General features: G+C 37.7%; 1 protein-coding gene across 1 annotated transcript in view; it reads right to left on the bottom strand.

The window, feature by feature from the left end:
- Nucleotides 1-22,583, bottom strand: part of NBAS (neuroblastoma amplified sequence) — a 181,109-nt gene that overhangs the window by 1,829 nt on the left and 156,697 nt on the right. Inside the window, exons 49-50 of the mRNA XM_009885333.1 lie at nucleotides 16,277-16,421; nucleotides 9,600-9,728 (exon numbers count right to left, since the gene is read on the bottom strand). Coding sequence (XP_009883635.1) covers nucleotides 9,600-9,728; nucleotides 16,277-16,421 — 274 coding nt within the window. The remainder of the gene's footprint in view (nucleotides 1-9,599; nucleotides 9,729-16,276; nucleotides 16,422-22,583) is intronic.

The raw sequence follows: 22,583 nt of genomic DNA, 5'->3' as shown, positions 1-22,583 counted from the left end.
ATTTTCTCTTGAATGCACGGCATTGCCAGACTCCCGAGGTTTGGCATCTTACTTGGAGGAACCAATATTACACTTGCCTGTAGAGGAATACAGAGCTCATAAGGAACTACCAGGTAGCTCCTTACATGGAAGTGGATGAGAAATCTGCCACTAGCTACAGGAGAAAGAACTTCCTTTGAAGTAAGAACAAATTCTTTTAGTACAAAGGTCTTCATTGCACTTAAATAATTTTACACTGGCGAATTTAAGTTTCTCTCCTGTGAAAAAGCTGAAAAGTCATCATGATGACTGAAAGCTTGTATGTGATAAGCAACAGAAACACAATAATTTGTTGCTCTATTCTGGAAGATGCACTCTACGCAATATAAAATATAATTAAAAAAGGAAAAAGACAGAACATGAAATATTGTAGCACAAAAAGCTGTTATGCTTTATCAAGTGTGAAACCTTAGATAATAGACTTCAGGTGAAGATATTCTCCAAATAACTCTTTTTATTTACCATTAATAACACATGATCATTACTTTCAATCTACTATTTTCACTTGCTTTGGAACTTCAGAAGCTTTCCAGCAAAAGAGAATGGCTTTATCATGTTAACCAGGAGGAGACTTTGCTGTTTCACCCTCATGCTATTCTTCCATTACTTCATTTAGATATTTGTAGTTTTCTTTCCATTGAAATCTTAAAAATAAACTTCACTTCCTCCAAGTCTTCAACATTTTCACACTTAGTTACACAAACCTCTCATGGATTACAAAGCTAATGCAATACTGCATAGCAGATCTAGGTCCAGTTTACTAAACAGTTCTAAGAACGGTAGGGATGCCCAGTATTTAGGCTGACCGCTCTCTAAGTCTTTAATTATTCAATAATTCCTCTGAATTGTCATATGTTCATGACTGACATGTTTTCCTTTTGAAGACAGCCTGATAATTATATAAAATTCCTAGTGTTGGCATCTTGTAGCACACCATGCAGCATGTTAAGCCATTACCCGAATAGCTCTCATCTTTTCCGAAATGGGAGGCTGGAGGGACATTCCTCCCCACCTCTGAGCTCCCCACGAAATGGGAGGCTGGAGGGACATTCCTTCCTCCCCACCTCTGAGCTCCCCGTGATCTATTCTTCACCGGTATGTAGGATGTAACTTTACAAAGGGCTTCAGACTTTGATTTTATGAACTTAAAACACAAACAGTAATTAAAATAATGAGATTAACAGCAGATGGGAAGTCTGATTTAAATTAGTTTTCTAGGCTATTGTTCAGTTAACGAAAAGTCCTATAGATCAGTAGAATTTCATATGCCAAAACCCTACAAATTGGAGAGAGACAAGTCTGAAAGTAAAGGACCTTTTCTAGCATAAAACCATTAAACATCTGAGCTATACTATGGGGATGAAGATGTCCTCATGCAATACAGAAGCAAAGCAACCTGTCTGTACTCATGCATAAACGAGATCATTGTGTCTTTACACATCATGAAAGAGTGCACAAAAGGCTCTTGGTTCTGTCTGACAGCTCATCCTTAAGGTCAAATAGTCCAGTAGGTTTAAATTGATTAACATTTCCCATTTTCTGACTTCAAGGCTGTCTGAAGACCTGGTCAGAAAGAGGAAACCTTTGTAGTGCAATTGTCTCCAGGCAACTGGATGGAGACACAAGATGGCAATCACACCCCGTGAAGGCATTTCACGCAGCTAAGGCCACTATCTATTCTGCAACTCTTCGTTAAATCTAAGCAGAGTCTGACAGGTGTGGGAAGAACACAGAGAAGCTAAGGTTTAATGAGAAATCTGTATAAAAATAGGCAGCTGAGAAAGACAGATTAACTATTTGTTTTTATCAGTTTTACAACTCTAGATCATGCCAACATTTTGGATATCAATTGCACATGACGGAACAGTCATTAGTTTAAATAAAGACAAATGCACACACAGAACTTCCTTACCAACATCTATGCAGATAGTCAATAATGAGGCCACATCTGGCTGGTGACCATCACCAGCGGTGTTCCTCAGGGTTCAATTCTAGGGCCAGTTCTGTTCAATATATCTATCAACGACCTGGATGCAGAAGTTGACTGCACCATTAGCAAGTTTACTGGTGACACCAAACTGGGTGGTGCTGTTGACTCTCTTGAGGGACAATAAGCCTTGCAGAGGGATCTAGATAGACTGGAGCACTGGGCAATCATCAATGGGATGAAATTTAACAAGTTCAAATCACGGATTCTGCACCTAGGATGGAGTAATGACGGGCACAAGCATAAACTGGGAGAGTAGTGGCAGGAGAGCAGCCCTGCAGAAAGGGATCTGGGGGTGAGGGCAACCTGCATGCTGGTGTGCATCAAACACAGCATAACCAGCCGAACCAAAGAGGTGATGATCCTGCTGGATTCAGGGTTGGTGTGGCCTCACCTTGAGTACTGTGTGCAGTTCCGGGACCCACAATTTAAGAAGGATGTGAAGGTACTCGACTGTGTCCAGAGGAGGGCAACAAAGCTGGTGAAAAGGTTGGGAGGAATGTCCCATAAGGAGCAGCTAAGGACTTTGGGCTTGTCTATTTCTTTACGAAGAGGGTGGTCAAACACTGGAACAGGCTTCCGAGAGAGATGGTCGATGCCCCAAGCCTGTCAGTGTTTAAGAGGCATTTGGACAATGCCCTTAATAACATGCTTTAACTTCTGGTCAGCCCTGAATTGGTCAGACAGTCGAACTAGACAATCGTTGTAGGTCCCTTCCAACTGAAATGTTATATTCTATTCTAATAAATTAATGTATATATCAAAACCTTAATTAAGATAGTTTTATTTAAGCATTGCTGCTCAGTGTATAAGCTGTAAGTTTTTAAAAAATTAAATGAGTTTAAATTTACTTTAAGACTACATCTATTTAAAATTAGTTTAAAATTAGAACAATAAACATTAAAGCAAAAAACTACTTAAACAATATAAAGGTGAACACACAGAGCACATATTCAAAACTAAAAATACACCACAGCGAGTCCAATATGGTGCCTGTACAAGAAATGACTCAGCAAACCCAGGAGTCCCCAGTCTATAAAAGAGGCAGCTTAGAGGGTACAGAGCAGATAGTGACATCATTGGAGCATACAGGGATTGATTAAACATGTTCTGTCATAAAAAAAAAAAAAACCAAAAAAAAACCCAACGAACTATGAAGCATTAAATGAATCTAGTAGATCAGATTCACAGTAAATAAAAGGAAATAGTTGTTTTTTTACACTGTTGAACTCTGGCAAGTGATACTGCAGAATAAAAGCTCATCCAAGTTTCTCCTTAAACTGGACAAAACGGAGGAAGAAAACCACTGGCAATTACTTAGTACACAAATACATACAGCTGAAAATGACTGGAAGGTGGGAGAGCAGCATCTCAGAAAAAGACCCTATATATTTGCCCTGCTCTTGTAGGGCTAGACTTATAATTCTTCCCTTCATGGGAGCCAGAATACTGTTCCAGAGGGACTTCTGATCCGCAAAATTTTACCTTTTAAAAATATTAATTCAAAACAACATAGATTTTTGTCAATGATTTCAATCATATTTTAAATGTTGTTTAAATTAGCACAGATTGGCTGCAAAGTATATACTTCTAGCATGCACAGCAAATATCAGTCTACAGTAGACACAGAGTCTCTAAATGGTATTATATTTGCTTTTTCGAAATCACTCTTTTGACAAGACTTGTAAACAAGAGAGTAAAACCAGATTAAAATAATTACTAAAACGCAACCTTACCATCCCAGTGTTAAAAACCTGCTGCTTCTGGGCAGACAGCAGTGGTAGGGTCTTATTCATGAGTCACTTCTGATCTGCCTTCATACGCAGAGCCCCTACTATCCCAAGATCCTAACTAACTCTTAAAACACTGGTTCCAGAAAAGTTTATTGCTGATCCCAGAAACACTCTTCCAGTGATACGGGATGCAGCTGACAGCAGTTTAAGCAAGTCTCAGAGGTGCAGGTATCTTCTGCACAAATGAATACACAACCATTTTCCATATTGTGCGAACATGTGAATAAACTATAAACCACAATAATGACAAACTCAAGAGTACATTATGCCTATCTGGACTTCCATGTTGCGGGTGCTAAATTTTTCATTACTGTAAAACCTGTTACTTCTGGAAGGCTTAAATGGGAGAATACTTTTTCATATCCATCTCTCCTTCAGTAGGATTTGACAATGCAGATTTAGCGTGGTGCCCACACACAATGCACATGTGTACGAGTAAAAGAACTAATGGGGATAATTATGCTAAGGAGAGGAAATCTTGACTTCTTTTTTCTTGGCTTACATATTTATTTAGGTATTGGCTGAAATCTACTTTCAAGACGTTGAAATCTACTTTCAAGATGTAGGCATTCAAGTGGTACCTCCGATGACTAGTTCGCTCTTTTAGAGTGTGATGATCAATACCTTTCCCTGCTAGCGACATGCATATTCATCTTGAAAGTGAGACAGAACAGAAACAGAATTGCAACAGATGCAGCCATAATTTCCACTGAAGCAGTGCTACAGCACTCTGCTTCAAATGGGGCTTGCGCATTTTATCAGATGTCTCTTTAATGCAGAATTTATAAATGGATCTGCATCTACAGATGGAAAATCACATCTCAGCGCTGTTCCCCTCAACAGGTACCCAAGTGAGGACCCACTTGTACTCTGTCTCCACAAGTCCTGAACTCTTTCTGCACATCTTCAGCAGAATGGGTAGGAGTCTTATCCGAGACTATTAAGTGCTGCTCTTGGAGAGGACACAGGATTCAAGCTGTTTCCCTAACGCCCTTGGCAAATGATCCAAACATGAAGCAGTTGTACAACTTGTATTTACCCCTACGCTGACTGCTGTATTTCTGAATCAGAATGACAGTTTGTGTCTTGCGCTGTCAGTGTGTAATTAGCAAGGGTTAAGCGTGCTTGCCTGAGGCTTCGCCATCAGCACACTGATGTTACCAACTGCAAATGGGCTCAGGCTGGGGGCACTCAGCTCCACCGAGGCAGCAGGTCCCCTGGGAAAGCAGAGACAGGGAGCCTGCAAGTTTTAAGAAAGCTTGTGTGTAAAATAGGTGGGTGAAGGTCAGCTTCGCCACAGGTGGCCCCTCTGCTGATGTACTCAGAAGAGGAACTTGAGGCATCTAGAAGGCTTTACTGATAAATCACTGAGGCCTCCACAAATTCAAGCAACCGTGAATCTAAGAATTTCGTGGATCCGCTCTCCAAGACCAAGGACACATATCAGTGCCCAGTATTTCTTCTGGTTGCTAATATAGCCTATATGGACATTGTATATGTACTTGCTATGATGCAGTGTATCTGAAAAAAAGAAAAAAAAAAAAAAATCTCTCCTGCAGCAAGAATTTCAGCTGAGCAAGAGCAGGTCAGGAGGCATCTTTTGCCTAACTAAAGGGCAAGTGCGGGTCGGGGCAATTCTCCATCAGCATTGTTTGTGGAGGTGCCTAGAGGTTCTGGTGTTACCAATAGGCAATATTTCATCCATAACTTATGCATTATGAAATTTATGCACTATGAAATATGGATACTAATGGAAAGATAAGAGCTCCTGCTGATGTAACAGCAGAGAAGAACTGAACCTGCTATTTCCCAGTGTATTAGCTCTCCACTGCTACTGGAGATAAAAACACCTTTCATTTTATTCTTGAATGGAGTCTATAGCTATAGGACAAATAAATAGGGAGAAAAAGAAAACAAAGAGATTTAAAAACCCTAGAAAACTAAAACCAGAGAGAGATATTTTACCATAATCGCTATTATTATACACATAATTTAACAAGATTTCTTTTAAAAGGTAAGCCACACCAAGTGAGTAGGCATGAATGGCGTAAGACAATGGAGACAACTGGAAATTCCATTACTTCACAGATTCTTTATGATTGTTCATATTAAATTTTTCAATAAATCACGTTGCAAAGGTAGTCTCAGTACTTCATCACTGAAAGCATAGTACGCAAACTGAGTTAAGGCATTATGTTAGATTAACTAAAAACATTTTCTTGTTCTAGTTGCTATGAAAGCCTTGGTTGAAGATGTATTTGCACTAATTATATTAACTCCCATTTGTTGGCTGTTCAAACAATGTAACTACCAACAAGTAACAGAATATTTACTTGCTCTGTCAGAAGCATAGAAGTCAGTCTTAATCTTTGAAAGATACCCAAGTGAACAGACAACACTGAAACCATTCTCAAAAACCATCTGACTCTTAAGGGCAAACTCTAAGAGCTATTGGCAGTAATAAGCTTATTTAAGTAAACAGATTTTTTAAATTATTCACACAACACAGAGGAATTATAGTTATTTCTGTTATCCAAAAAAGACAAGTGGCAGTTTATAAAAAGACACACAATAAAAGGAGAGGTCTGCAATTTCAAAAAAGCTTACACAAAAGCTTGCTTGTTTTATTACAGGCAAAAGCTACACAATTCCTAGTATCAGCACTTCAGCATCATCCTTAACTGTAAACATCCATAAAGCTGTCAGCAACATACAACAAATGGCTAACTAATACATAGTATCAGCAAGCAAGTGCTGTATTTTTCTCACAGCCATGTTTGTGAGCTGTGTTAGCACTATGTCAGGGAATCAATAACTATGATTTCCCTTTGCCAGACGTTATTTGCCCTTTTCCTGTTTAATGCAAGCAGAAGTGGGCTGCCTATGAAAAATTCATTAAGAATTCTACAAAAAAGCATTAACAGTCCAAATACTGTTTTTAAAAAGCAAAAAAGTACGCATACAAAATTATAAGGAATAAACAACACCAACATAGCTAAGCAATATACGCATTTTTAGTGCGCCACCAACTAATGTAATCAGAAGAGATGCATATAAAACAAGGAATAAAAGATACTTTCTAAACAATATAAGAACAGCTTTTAAATTTAGCATGGCACTCTTCTGTACCAGTTACTTTTCTAACACTGGCAATGGAATGTCACATTCAAGGTACTGGATAAACTCTATGCCTGATGTAATGAAGTCAACAGTTAAATTTTCATTGACTTAAGACAAAACATTGGACCAAAGCTAAATGCTTTGAAAATTCTAGGTTATGCAGCACTCTTACAGAACTATGTGCTCAAATGAATACTGAATTTAGGAGAAATAATTAAAAGCAGCTTATCAAGCTGCCTCCTGCATAAGAAGGCCAAAAAGAAAATTATTTTAGGCATGCACAGGTGTACAAAGTGCTTTATATCAGTAAGAAGATAATATGGTTCCTGGCCCTAAAACTTCAATATAATGTAATCAACCTAGAGTGTAGAAAATTAAAAGCCGCAGCACGTTAGAGAGAAAAGGCCAGTTAAGAGAGCAATACAATTAGCAGCCATTCAAAAAGTGCTACTGCACAGCATTGTGCTTAAAAAGAGTTAAATAAAATGTACTCGGACACAAATCCCTGCTGGCAAGCTTCAGAGCTAGGCACTTACACAGCAGCTTTCATCTGTTAACAAAAAAGTCAATTTTAAACAGTTAACAAGAACATATAGATGAGAAAGTCCATGCGTATATCAGATCCCCCATTGCTTTTCTATGAGACCATCTTGTTTAAAAACAGTTACAAAAACATCTTGCTTTGCAGACACAAAATCTAAAATTGCAGGTGGTAAAAGAAAACTATCAATGTACTAAAGATAATCTACTATTGCTTTGGTGGTTAATATTTATAAAATTACTTTTTGTGGAAAATTCAGAATATTTGTGGTTTATTTGCATAAGGAAAAGGGAATAGGAACACCTTCATAAAAACCTGTGGTTCTTTACTTAGAATGCCAAACTTGACTAGGAAATGCTCCATATTCATACTGGATGCCAAATACAATAGGAATTTTGAAACAAGCAGATGTGTATTACATATCACATGCCCTGCCACATTCCAGGCAACCATTTTAAATGTTCATACAGAAGAGATTAAAAATGCTGGTGCTTCATCCATTTTGGTAACTAAGTCCTTCTGAAAGAAAACTGGCAACGTCTGAGATGGACCCTGTGCTTCCAGATCTTTGCTCCTCTGACTGGCCTTCACCACTGTGTTCTGAAGTCCTCCTGAAGGGGAAGGAGACAGATCCTTTCTCAAGCTATCCAGTGGATGCAAAGAGAGAAGCTTCTGGAACACAATGTGAAGCTTAAGAAGGAAAGACACAGCACATGAGGAGGAAAGACTTAAGGGAGAAATCTGGGAAGAGATCCAGAACATCTCTGGAAGGGAACAAATGATGGTGTGAAAGTAGGGAATAGGATTGCACTGTTTGTTGCAACCAAGGAGTCTGAAAAATTTGTTGCATTTAACAGAACTAGAGCCGAGGGCCTGCCCTAGAAGGCTCCTGCAGAAACGGTGGAATGTTTGCCTACTTTGTGCGTCTCAGAAAGAAAAGTTATAATTTCAATTTGAATTCCTACAAATCAATTTTCAAAGCTTTTGTGTTTTGTGGATGCTTATTTTAAAAAGATATACACAGTCCCATTTCTGCTTCCACACAGCTAGTTTAATGTTTAAGTAGCATATGGGAAATTTACCATCAATTATGATTTTATATTGTAATATACAACCAAGAGCTCCCTAAGATATGGTGCTGAATTTGGAAATATTAGGGATGGTTTTTTTCCACCGAAATATTATAACTCTGGAAATGTTCAATGCATTTACTTCTGCCACACAGGAAAGCCATTCCCTTTCATATAAATATCTGAGACAATACCTCCCTTCTCTTTTATGGTAGAGTGCCAGATCGCAGACCATAGCTAACATAAAATCCATGAAAGACAGGTTGTACATGCACAAGTTCATTTGAGAGCTTGAAGAAGTTTTAAACCTATCTCAGTCATCAGAAAAAAAAAAAAAAAAAAAAAGCCACAACAAACCCATAAAAGATAATACAATGCTTCTGTCTAGGAGACTAGCTTTCATCTTTTTAGGTGTTCCTTCTTAACTGAAACGCAAATACACAGAAAAAAAAGAGTAATGTAACTTTATATAACAATTCAAAAATACACAGTAATGTCTTTCAGTTCTTATCCACAGAAAAAAAAAAAAGACAGTATTTAGGTTTTTTTCTCCAGAAACTTTGCTGCACTATTGAGTAAAATCTGTTTAGAATTGCATGAAAGTCCCCAAACATATCATCTTGCATTTTAACCTTTTTACAAAACCAGTGATGTAACGACTCTCCATGTGTATATGAGCAGACTGCCAAGTTTGTCAGAAACAAGCTAACTCATCTGATGAACTATCATCACTTTAAAAGACTCCCAAGAGCTAGAATATGAACACAGAGATAATAATCTACTCCATATAAATACAATAGTTTCTGTTCCACCACACTGACTTAAAAATAGCATACTAGATAATTTAAATAAAGTGCTATGAGTTTTAATCACCTCAAGTATATATAAAAGATCCTACTAGCCCTGTGTTATTGCTCACTGTGGACACAATAGCTGTGGCAAATCTTAATAATGATAAGGGTCTCAACAGTCTCTGCCAACTATATGAAGATAAAAGAGCTAATTTATTACCTCAAACTCGGAAAGGTGGTTAATTCAACAGCACATACCTTAGCAACAGCTTTTATCTGCTCCAGTGCCACAGCGTGAAGATCTTGATCTTTGCTTTCTACCAGCAGTTTCAGGGACGGCAGCAGGAGGGACTGGTTAAGCAGCAGCAAACATAATTCTTTTATACACTGAAAATAAAAGTAAACTCATTCGGTGAGATCTCTGGAGATACTAGCATCATCGTTCACACTAAAATTTATGAAAATTCTATCTCAAATGCAAAATGAAAACAAACTTTTACAACAAATGAACTTCCTCTTGGAAATAACTCTTCAGAAACTTGAAAGGACAAATTTTTAAAAAAGTGGAATACAGGGTTATAAGTGCAACACTTGTTTTATTAAGACAAGGCAGGTACTGAATTACCATTACAACCGAGAGTTTAACTGGAAGAACAGAGCAATCACAGCTCTCTGTGGGACTAATATATTTGTGCTTACTGAAATACTGCAAAGCCCAGGAAGAGAGTTAACAGACACCTGTGACATTTCTGTAACTCAATTATGCAATCAAAAAAGTGGAACAAAATAAAGAGGAAATAACATTACATACCAGAGTTCAACATCATAAAGCTCTGTTGCAAAATCTTTTCAAATTTTTATAGGCAATTAAAGCTGAGAAAATAAACTTTCCCTTATTCAACTAATTTCTCATATTTTGTAATATAGCACACATTTAGCATCATAAATCTTCTGCAAGAAGAAACTGGCCAGAGAAATCACTTTAAAAAAAAAAATCCAAATCTTTAACTTGCCCTTTAGTTAAAGCAAACAAAACCTCCTACCTGTGACTTTGGCTTTTTTTTTTTTCCCCTCAGCATTGCAGTAATTTATTCATTTATACATTAAAAAGTATTTCGACTAAAAAATTAAGTTATGAATCAAATTATAACTTCCTTTTCCCTTTTTGTCATTTTTCAAGAATTTTGGTCATTTGCCACAACCACTTCCAATGAGGTCCAGAGATGTCCTGTATTCCATGACCTACTAAGTGCTCTGGGTACTGTATGACAGTCACCTTGAAAACGGTATCCAACCCTTAGAGGTGCTCTCTGTTTCGCTCCAACATTTAGAGAGCAATTGTCCAAAGAGGTCATCAGCTAAATATTAAGTTGGAAGAATGCAAGTAATATTATTTTTTTTTTTTACATCTTTTGAAGTTTAATGACAAATGTCACAATTTGATGACAAAAATGCAACTATACTTTTAGCAGCAGCACAGTTTTAGTAGCTGTGTACCTAAAAGCCTAAGAATTTTTTGAAGATGAAGAGATGTTAAATGCTCCAACTGCAATGTACTGCAGAGACACTTGGCCTTGCTTGGTAGCACAGGCAGTTACCTGGCTGCATGTTGCTCCATCTTTTCTAAATTTATACCTTCAAGAAACACTACCTAGAAGGATATATTCTATCACACTGAGCTCTGAGCCACTGAGGTAAGGCTTGTTGTCGTGCCCAGACTTGTTCCCTCTAAACTTATATTCTGTACTGTTAGTGATAATGTTTTTGGTGAACGATATGATATAGGAACAAGGAATAAGAAGATTAAATAAATACATTAAGCTTTGTCTGATCACTTGTATGCTTATTAAACTTCTAATAATTTCATATTCCATTGTATTTCCTTTGAGCAGTATGTCTGCCATACCAGCAAACTTACTGAACCCAAAGTTAGAGATTCACACGTCTACTTTTCTTGAAAAGGTGTATCCACAGCAATCAATGCAGCTTACGTTCAGTAAAATAAATTCCAAGAGTCAGAACATACATAACCTGAACAAAACAGCAGTATTGCCATGCCAAACAGCCTCTCAAAACTAGATGGAGAAGCAGTGCCATAAGAAATTACCCATAAGTATAAAAAGGCTCTCTAAAAGAAACCCAAATCATGTTTTTCTATTGTAGGTGGAAGGAAACTAAGCAAACTGTAAAATGTAACTAGGTACTGTATGTTTACTTAACAGTGCAGGGAGAGAAAAGATGCAGATATTGAATCAGAGTTTGCTGTCTCAATTAGATGCTTTAAATAAAGAAAAACTAAGTCTCTCCGCAAGCAAATGCAGTAATACAGATATTAACATTGCTATTTTCAAAGCAATAACATTTAACTCGGATGATATGCCAGCATTTTGTTTTCTTCTTAGATGCTTTACAATTATACTCTAGTAGTGGTTACACGTGGTAATGGGACGTGTTCTAACACAATCTGCTTTGCTCATCACAGAGACATAATGGCCTCCACATAAGAAAACACATGTTTAGCTATCCAATTAACTTCTGTTTATCGTACACCAGCAGATTTTGAAGCCAAAGCTCATTAGATTTCAGGTAGGTACCGGTCAGATGACTTGAGTAACTCTGTGCCTGATAATATGTCTAGCAGACATATCCAGTCTCACCTACAAAATCCATCATCTTTCTTGAAGAAGTACACATTCCAACAATTAATTTTACTTACTGTCAAAATATCATGTCTTATGCTAAAATTTGAAGTGTTACACGTGAAACAATTGGTTCTTGTTACGCCTTTCTTTGTAAATGAAAAGAGTTTTATAGCTTCTGTTCCATCTAAAAATATCTGCAGAATAAAATCAACCACCTCTTGTTCTCTGATAAGTTAATACACTGCACTCTTTCAGTCTTCCACTTCAAGATATTTTCATCTGTGCAATAATTTTTGCAGGTTTTCTCTTTTGCCTCTTGTTTTTCAGTGTCCTCTTGATTGCAGCTATACTAACAGGGTATTTTATTTTAATGCCAGTCTCACTAGCAGTTTATGGAGAAGGGCACTTCTTATCCACTCTTCTCCTTTTTAGTATCTCTCATAAGGTAAGACTGCTCTGCCTATTATCCTGGTACGCTTATCATACAACATCATGATTAATTACATACTTATACAAAAAAGTCAGTGACAAAAAGCCAAGAAAAGCAAAGTGTTAACTACCTTTTTTTTTTGCTTCAATTCTTATTAAAAGATCTCAGGCAAATGAACAATTAACAGTAGACAATAATACTGGGTGAAACTTCAGCATTGAAAATTCAGTCTCAAATAAAAAAAGATGTTTCTGGGGCTGAAAAATTCACCCCAAAACACCTAAAGAAATAATAAACCAACTTAAGAGACATCACCCTTGAGAACAGGACAGGTTACAGAAGACTGGAAAAGAGAAACACAGTCTATCTTTCAGACATGGAAGAAAGCAGGCACGCAAGGGGAAAAGTATTATGGACACTCCCAGTCCATGAAACCCATCAAAACATAGAATGAAAAAACAAACGAAAACATCGTACCAAAAACGTTTCTGAAGGCCTCTGCAACAGGTTCTGTAGTTAAGAATAAGGCCATCACTATGGCATATTTTAAGTTTAGCGACACTTTGAGAATGTGACATGAAGCACTGTCAGAGGCACCAGGAAAATAAGGTGTAGGACAGTGTGGGCCAACTCGCAAACCCTTGAAGTGGAGTGGCCTCCATCCCTTTTCCCACAACCTCCATCCCTTTTCCCACAGGAAGGGACCAGACAACTCGCCAAGCAGATTGTCCAAACAGTATAAACATCTCCTCCTACATCTGCCACAAACGACGGCACTGCTGCTCTGGACAGCAACTGGAAATCCAACCCCGGGCAGCCAACCACTGCTCACAGCGCTCCTTGGGGCAACACAAGTGGCTTGCTTCTCTGCAATAAGCACTTGAAAACACTTGAGTGTCTGCCTGCAGCGAGAGGCTGAGCTTAGAGGGGGTATGATGTTAGCTCTGAGAGGGACAAGGGAAGTCCTAAACCAAAATCTGGATTACTACAATTTAGCTGAAACTTCCGTAATGTAATTTCTATCTACTTATGCAGCTATCAGTGGCTCACTGTGACACCAGTGAGGCACGTAAGAGATTTCATAGGAGTCTGTTTTGGGTACAGTATTATTCAGTATTTTCATGGATGGCTTTAAAGGCTGGATAATGAGTACAAACAGTATTGTGACTGGAGAGGCTGAAAGCAGACCAAAGGGCAGCATTTAAATTCAAAATTATCTGAACGAAATGATCAGAGACAACTGTGAATGAAGAAAATCACACACTGTAAACTCATATAAAAAACGGGAGCAACCAGCTACAGAAAGAGAAAAAAGGAGACCAACTGGCTGCTATATTATTCCAGGAGATAAGCATCTTATAGCCAGTAGGACCCCAGGGCGATTACAGATAAGAGACTAGATGCATTCTCCCATTTAGGTATTTATGTTAACTGACACATGACCCACAGGTTGCTAGAAAAACATGAGATATTCAGAGGAGTCACACTTTAACACTTACTGGGGGGAGAAGGATTTGCCCCTTTCTAAAGGGATTAATCAGGCAGTGCAGCGGATGTCAGACAGTCCAAACACATGTGCATTCCCAGCAAATAAAACAGTGCTTATTTCAACTAAGAGGAATGGAAAAATCTATCCACTGAATAATGCAAGTAAAAAAAACACCACACACACACAGATACAAAGATTAAAGCTATGCAACTCCCCAAAAAACATTAGAAAAAGAACTTGGCTGTAAAAAAATAGAAAGATCGGCAGGAGGTAGAATAAAGGAAGGGAGAAACCTTTCTGATTACATCCAAAGAAACATTTTTTCTAACTTCTAGGCCATCATGACTTGAAGTTAAATGTTTTCTCCATCACAACCTCTGGACTGAAGAATGGCAAATGTTATTCATGGTGATAAAGTGATCTCTCAGTTTTAAAATTCCATCATTCTATGTCTGTCTTCTTAATCAGTGTATTTATTGAAATGTGAAGTCATCTAAACAGGTTAATTGTCAGTAATCAGATTTTCCTCTTATTCAGCCATTTGATCTCAGCTCTCTAATTTGTGCACTTAAGTACTGTAGCCGTGCATACAAATAAGTTACTTAAATTTACACATGTAATTTCCCCTCTTCCCAAGTAGAGACTTAAAGCAATATAGCCTGTGTTTGTAGGCAACTGTACAGTTACACATTTTAGTGCTACTCCTGTTGCTGTACACTTACACGTTTTAGTGCTACTTCTGTTGCTGTACAGCATTCTAGTCACCAAAATGGTATTTTGCATTGGTAAAGCCATTTTATGCTTGAGGACCAGAATATCTTCATATTATGTATATTCGCACCTACAGAGAGGGCTCTTCCAACATTCTGTACCATTAAAAAAGGAAGGCACCTCCAACCAAAGCTGTCAACCAATACCAAAACTAGTGTAAATAAGGACTTGTTATGGAATTTAAGAAAAAGTTTACTCAATTAAGACAACTGAGCAAACCATGACCCATTCTTGAGCAGAACTCTTGGTAAACTAACTGCCGTATGAGAGTGACCTTCGGTGGGATTTGCCTTCCCGGTTCACTGAGGTAAGTAAGAAAATTCTGCTCTGACAGTTTGACTACTCCTGTGCATGAGTAAGACCGTGAGTCTACAAGCTATGATGCACCATTCAACACCTTGTAAGGAAAAGCTACCTATACTTACACCACACCCAGGGATAGGGAGACGTGCCTTCCACTAAAATTTTTGGTGAAATCCATGAATGAATAAATGCATTTATCATTTCAGCTTACTGACACATTCTGGAATAATGTTTTACATAGATTTTGAACTTGACTTAAATCAGTCTGTTGGACTATTTAAAAAAAAAAAACCACACCCCACCTGCCTGTATTTTAAACAGAACGTGTTGTTTCTATTCTGCTTTCAGTCTTAACATCAGCTGTTTTCTATAACGGTCTGTGATTGCGTGAAGATAATTATAAGAGATTAATCAGCCTACTAAAAATAAGAACATGACTAGTCTAAAGTTGTGTGAAGTTTATTAAGCATTTCTCAAATGTGTCTTCATTAGTACACAATGTTTACGTACAAAATGCTTCAATAATTTTATACTTAAGGAATGCTTGTACTGAAGTATGCATACATAGTCAAGGAAGACAAAAACATCATGATTATTACAAAGCAAATACTTGTGTATTAGGGTTGGTTTTTTTCCCCCATCACCATACATTTTTCAAGGATTCCTCACTAAATCTGTATGCATTTATTAGTGAGAAAATTACTCATTATTTAATTAACAGCTATTGCTTCATCACTAACATCAATGACAATGCACTATTAAGCACTTTCTATAAATACTTCGAAGAATAATTTACACTGGAACAAACCTTTAATCCAACTAGTCCCCACTCAAAGTAAGTCCAACAAGATCAAATTGCCCACAACATGATCCAATCAAGTTCTGAACATCTCCAAGGACAGAGACTCCATGTCTCTTCTAGATATCCACCTATTCCAATGTTTCACCATTTTAACGGTGAAAAAATGTTTTCCTTGTATGTAATGAGAGTTTTTGATGATGTAACTTGTCTCTATTGACTCCTGTCCTATCATTGAGCATCTCTGAGAAGAGGCTGGCTCCATCTCCTCTACATGTTTCCTCATCTGCATATTTAAAGACAGTGATGTGATCTCCCTCAGCCATCTCTTCTTCAGACAGGATGAACCCAGTCTCTCAGCCTCTCTGCGTTTATTGCGCTCCAGCCCCCTAATCATCTTGTTAGTTCTCCATTAGACTTGATGCAGTATGGCAACATCTTTCTTGTACTTGGGACCTCAAAACAAGACTCATACCCATGACACCTGAAGTTAAACCTTACCTTGACAGGGAGCATGTGCTTTGTGTCATACAAGGAACGGCAGATTTTCAAAATTTCATTTCCTGTGTTCTCCTTTTCCTCAGGTAGGCACCTCTGTAGCATAACAGTCCCCAGTTTCACCCAGGGATGATCATCTGTGCATGATCTGCCCAGAAAAAACAGATGTAGATAGAATATAAATATACATACATACAGCCACCATTTTCTGTAGGTGTATTTTTCATCTTTTTTTTTTTTTTGGTAAAACAAATCTCATGAAAGAGAGAGGAAAAAGTTATAAGACAAACTACTATTCTGATGCCATCGTTCTTTCGATGCAACCAAGAAGCTTAAATTATTTTGAATTATGACATGCTGTTACAATCCCTGAGGAATGACGCACCAGATAAAGACTGATCAAATTGGAATAGCATAGGAACAGCTTCTCCTGGCTTTATACCAGCTAATTTCCCAAGCATAATGGTATCAAGGGAGGGGTGACAGGAATCCAGCATTCCTAATTTTGTTTGCTTTGATCACATTCTAACAGCATCTGTCTCTCAAGTATCTGTCTCTTGCTTCTGAGTGAAGAAAATATTTCCAAGATTCACATTTTAATTTTCAGGTCCAAGAAGTACAAACAAAAATAAACTTTTTTATAGCCCATCCAAACGGAGTAGGAGAGCGAAAGTATATGTATCTGTACTTATCCAGTAGTAGATGTGGATGCAGATACATATTTTATTTTATTTTTTTATATATTTAAACTGTTCTTTTCACTCCACACAGAGCTTCATGTCATGTCACCGTTACACAGTCAGACTTAAACAGACGGCAGACAGTAGATACAAGTGAATTTTATCATGTATGATGGCAAAGACAATGTTTACTATTAAGTTTTGTTGCTGGAACATTTCTTGGCGTACAGCCGCTATTTGCTAGATCACGGAGATGCTTGCCTACTTTTCTTAGGGATAGCTGTACTTGCTGGGACTGGATGTACTGACAGAAACGCGCAGCAGAGCGGAGCTTTTAAACGACAGCATGAAGCTTAACACTGGAACACATTCACACTGCCATTTTCCTAATGTGAATTAAGTTAATGTATTTCAATTCCATCTACAATGGGCTAAAATCATGCACAATCACAGCTTAGATCGTGATTATATTAAGCCACAGTAATACAACCAGTATATTCATCTGTGCATAAAGTTAGGAAAGCGGAAGGTGGTTTAAATACCCCTCATCAGTCTCCTCGGCCATTAATCAGCCACCCAAAGACATAAGAAACTTCATTTTAGCTTGAAGGAAAAAAAAAAAAAGGAAAAAAAAAAAATCACAGCAAGACCAAATCTGGCAGGTTGGTCTTACAATTTAGTGTAAATTTAGATACTCATCCAGCACAGGTGGGAGGAAGCAGTAAAGTGGTGTCAAAGTGCTGCTTTTCAAAGACATTATTTAGCAGCAATTGTTGAAAGTAACACATTAATATCACTGTAAAAGGAGTCCATTAAGAGAGTCTGTTGGACTGACATATACCAATAGGTATATGGAATAGGTCTGACAACTCTGGAGGACAACCACCGATATCTACTATTTCATATATAAAAACTCTCTCCTGCTTATCTTCCACCTTCAAAAGTACATACTGTAAACAAATAAAACAGACTCCACATGAAGCTGACATTATATCCTAACACGGAAACCAGACAGAGATGCTAGGAATGAGTAACTTTGAATGCAGACTAAATAGAAGTCATTATCTTTATTCCTTCTGACAACTTAATTGAGCCTTTCCATCAGTCACACTCACTGAGCACAGAGCTGCCACAAGTCTGGCTGGGAACAGCAGAGCTCCTCCTCTCCTCTCTTCTCCTTCCAACCTGATGGGTTGAACCCAAAGATGTTGGCTTATTCAGCAAGGAAAACGTGATGCATTTAATCTGTGAACCCCCAGTAAGGTTACGAGAAGAAAAAAAACAAAAAAACCCAAAAAACCTACAACTCCATCTTTGCCACTGGTTAAATTGATAGCTCCTGCTATGTGATCCATCTCTTGCTTAGAAGCATGGAGAGTCATAATGAATTTCCATTTTTATAGCTGCTGCCTCCAGAGTACATTAAGAAAACCTATAAGAATTTCCCATTAGAAAAAGAAAACAAAAATCACACTGAAAAACACAGAAGTTAGAAATAACCAGAAAGATGCAAGGCCACAAGGCTTACCATGTGCAGGTTTATTTATTTAAGTAAAGTATCAGATATATACTTTACATATATAAAGATTTTCTCAACACAATTCTTTATAATTATTTCAAATACTTGTGTGATCTTTTAACAAATATTTTTATTTAGAGATGGCAGATAACAGATAAGATTCAGTTACCAAAAATCTGACACCTACAAGTAACATTCAGTTTTCTTCTCTCCTGAATTTTACCCTAGGTTCAATTACGGTTAAAAAAAAAATATATTTCTCAACATGAAAAAAAAATATCTAAAACTCAGTATGAATGCAGTATTTTTTTGCCCAGAAGCAAAGGAGGGGAATTTTGGATTAAGTTGGGGGGAAAAGAAAAAGGGGGGTGGGTGAATTAAGCTATTGAGTCCCTAAAAGCTGGTCTTTTTGAGTTGCAAAACACCTATGAATATTTAAAATAAATACTAAAACAAAAAGTGCCTTTTGAAAGTAGGCAGCAAGTTCCAAAGATTGCAGAGCTTCAGGTACTGTCAATCTTTTTTCAAACAAAAACCATCTTTATGAAGTGCTTAAAATGACATCTGAATATGAGACAACTAGACAGAAAAGCATGCTTGCATAACAAAGGTGTGAAAATAAAATTTTAAAAAGTGTATGGTTTTGAGTGCTGACTGAAACAAGCAAGCTACCTCCTCTGTTTCCTCGCAGTCAACATGGCATATTATGATACGAAAAGAATCATATTTGCAGGTAGGTGAATAATAAGCATTATTCTAGCTGGAGTGTTTTAAAATACAAGGACTCAAAAAACACATTAAAAAGCACAGACTTATTAACAAAGAGGTCACAAAAAATCTTAAAAAAACAAAAAGGCTACCAAAAAAAACCCCAAACTTCAGTTATTTTACTTCTTCCTTTTGAGCCTTTATAGAATGTAAATTGTATTTTCTAGCTTTATATTCCCTTATAAGTATTAGATATTTATTGTTAGGTTGAAAACCAAAATTCCGAGTATTCAAATGACTCAGACTTAAATTCCCCGGTTCCTGCACATATCATTACATCAGCAGTAAACAATCAGTTTGTAACAATGGCTCTTTTCTGAAGCAGAGCAGGTACAAATAAAGATTAAACAAAAATCTTAATACACGCGGCTAAACAATCGGCTTAACTGCTTGTAGTTTTCCTATTTGCTCAAGAGTTTCTTAATATAACTCGCTTTAAAACAAGATTGTCGAAAACTTCACTAAGAAAACAGTTCCTGCTCCTTACTCTAACCCAGCCATAAAGGCAGGTTTTTCAGAAACACAATTTCAGGAACATATATATTGAAAAAAAAAAAAAAGAAAAGAAAAGGAAAAAATTGTAGGCTGCTAAGCATAATTGAATGCAATAATGTAACAGAGGCAGAAGAGGGAAGAAAGAGCAACGCAAGAAGAGGAGAAGCCGGCAGAGCAGAGCAGAGCGCGGTTGCAGCAGCCTTCCCACGGATGCAGAGATAGCGACTGTCAACGACAACGGGGAGGGAGAGGAGAGAAGGTTCAGATAAAGAAGGCGGAAAATAGAAAAGATTTTTTTGATTGCTGTTGGGCCTCAGACTTCGAGCACAAACTCTGCTGCCGGGCTGGCATGAAAAATTCAAGGATTTACAAAGCAAAATAATTCAAATTAATAAAATTCAATAATTGAAAAGAAATGTAAACTATTCCCAGCACACTATAAAAACAGGCAGTTGAAAAAATATGTAACTATCTACTTGACAAGAGTTTATGGAATTAATCCTGTCTCCTATCAGGGAATACTAAAGAGAGCTGTACCTGACTTTTTAAAACCAATCATACTTGAGGTGGTGGGACTGAGGGTGGAATGAGGACAGAACTTCATTTTGGGAGTGCTATTAGCTGTTAAAACAGACATTTTGAGTTCACTCAAATTCATTTTAATGACAGCACTCTGATTATAAAAGCCAAAATTAAATTTGAGAACATTTTTGCACACCAAATATATTATTTCTGTAGACAAAAGTAAGAAATAAACATTTTAGTTTTATATAAAACTACATGGCCTAGATTTAAATTTAAGTTTGGTCCTTATAACAAGTACTTGATGTTTGCCCTTTAGACTTGATATAAAAACAGAACAAAAAAAAAAAAAAATCAAAGCACCCCTCCCCCAAAAAAAAAAAAATCCCCAAAACATATTTGACTGAGTCAATACAAGTAAGTGGAGGAAAAGATAATTTACAAAAAGGACTATGATCATCCTGTCTACTATTAAAATATCATACACGTTTTTTGAAAGCACTAGCAATGAGCTAGAAAGAAGGACTTTCAAGGCACAACGAGTATTCCAGCTGACACGGGATTTATAAACCACTCAATCAGTCTTGCATGAATTGTTAGAAAGAAACGCGATAATAAGAGGAAAACAATGGGAATATAAACACAGAAAGACCCCAGGGAGTGAAAAATACCTCTCTCTGATACATTTTTCTATCAGGACAACTCTTAGTAAGGAAAGGAAAACTGAACCATCATTGACTTACTCATTAAATAAAGAAACAAACAGACAAAATTGGCAACATTCTTACCGAGAAAAGAACCAAGAGGAAAAAAAAAAAAAAAAAAAAAAAAGAAGGGAAGGGGGCAGAAGGAGAATTTAATCTCTGTCACTTCTTTCAAGATGCAGCCTCAACTCTTCTCCCAAGTAAAACACTGCTACGGCAGGGAAGAGAATAGACTAGATGTTCTTCCCACCCTTCAGGCTAGCAGAGAGAACTGAAGAATGAAACAACAGTGGTAACCATGTGGTGCCCACTCCCATTTAAATAAACAAACAAACAAAAAAAACCAAAACAAAACAAAAAACCCAAAACCACCACCAAACTCCCAAACAGATTATTTCCTACACTTTGAACACAATTGCTTGCTCCACTAATTAAATTTTTCTTCATTTTTTGGCTGTCTAGAGTTTCAGGCAAACTCGGGAAAATCTGGCAAAATCTGGACTACTCTTTATTTCCCTGGAGATGGCAACTGTCACTTCAATGCTGAGTTTAGAAAAACTAGTTGGGAGCTGGCACTGTAAATCACGTTTGGGAATTGTCAGTCAGAGGTTCTCAATGAAACCAGTATAGGTGGGTATTACTAGTGAAAGAGAAGGAAACATTTTTCTCCTGAAGGCTCTCCAAAGCCTCCAGGGAAGTCGAAGCAGTGAAAAGAGACACTGAAGTTCTAGTAATAACAAAAATTATTAAATAAAAAAAACTAATCACAGTATCACAGAATCACAGAATGGTCAGGGTTGGAAGGGACCTCTGGAGATCATCTAGTCCAACCCCCCCGCCAGAGCAGGGTCACCTACAACAGGTTGCACAGGACAGCGTCCAGGCGGGTTTTGAATGTCTCCAGAGTGGGAGCCTCCACAACCTCTCTGGGCAGCCTGTGCCAGTGCTCCACTACCCTCAAAGTAAAGAAGTTCCTCCTCATGTTAAGATGGAACTTCCTATGTTCAAGTTTATGCCCATTACCCCTCGTCCTGTCACTGGGCGCCACTGAAAAAAGACTGCTCCCATCCCCCTGGCCCCCTCCCTTTAAGTATTTGTAAGTATTAATAAGATCCCCCCTCAATCTTCTTTTCTCTAGACTACAGAGACCCAAGTCCCTAAGCCTTTCCTCATATGAGAGATATTCTAATCCCCTAATCATCTTTGTAGCCCTTTGTAGTATAAAATTTGCAGTTGCTTTTAGTGCAAAGTCTGAAGACACGGGCTGGTCAGTCTCACCTCGGTACCTGGGAAGATGAAGCAAATCCTCCTGGAAGCATTTCCACGCAAATGAAGGACACTAAGTAGCCTGAGAATAGTCAGCATGGACTTAAAAAGGGGGAAATCACACCTCACCAACCCGATAGCCTTCTACAATGAAATGACTGGCTTGGTGCATGACAGCTGATATTGTGTACCTTGAATTCATTCAACAAGGCTTTCAACACTGTCACCCACACCACCCTCATCAGCAAACTGGTGAAGTATGGGCTAAATAAGTGGACAGTGAGGCAGCCTGAAAATCGGCTGAACTGCCAAGCTCAAATGGTTGTGATCAGTGGCACAAAGTCCAGCTGGAGACC

Source organism: Charadrius vociferus, unplaced genomic scaffold (assembly GCF_000708025.1).
Source record: "Charadrius vociferus isolate BGI_N301 unplaced genomic scaffold, ASM70802v2 scaffold173, whole genome shotgun sequence".
Taxonomy (NCBI): Eukaryota; Metazoa; Chordata; class Aves; order Charadriiformes; family Charadriidae; genus Charadrius; species Charadrius vociferus.
Note: the sequence above shows the minus strand (reverse complement) of the source record. Positions and strands in the feature narration are given on the sequence as shown.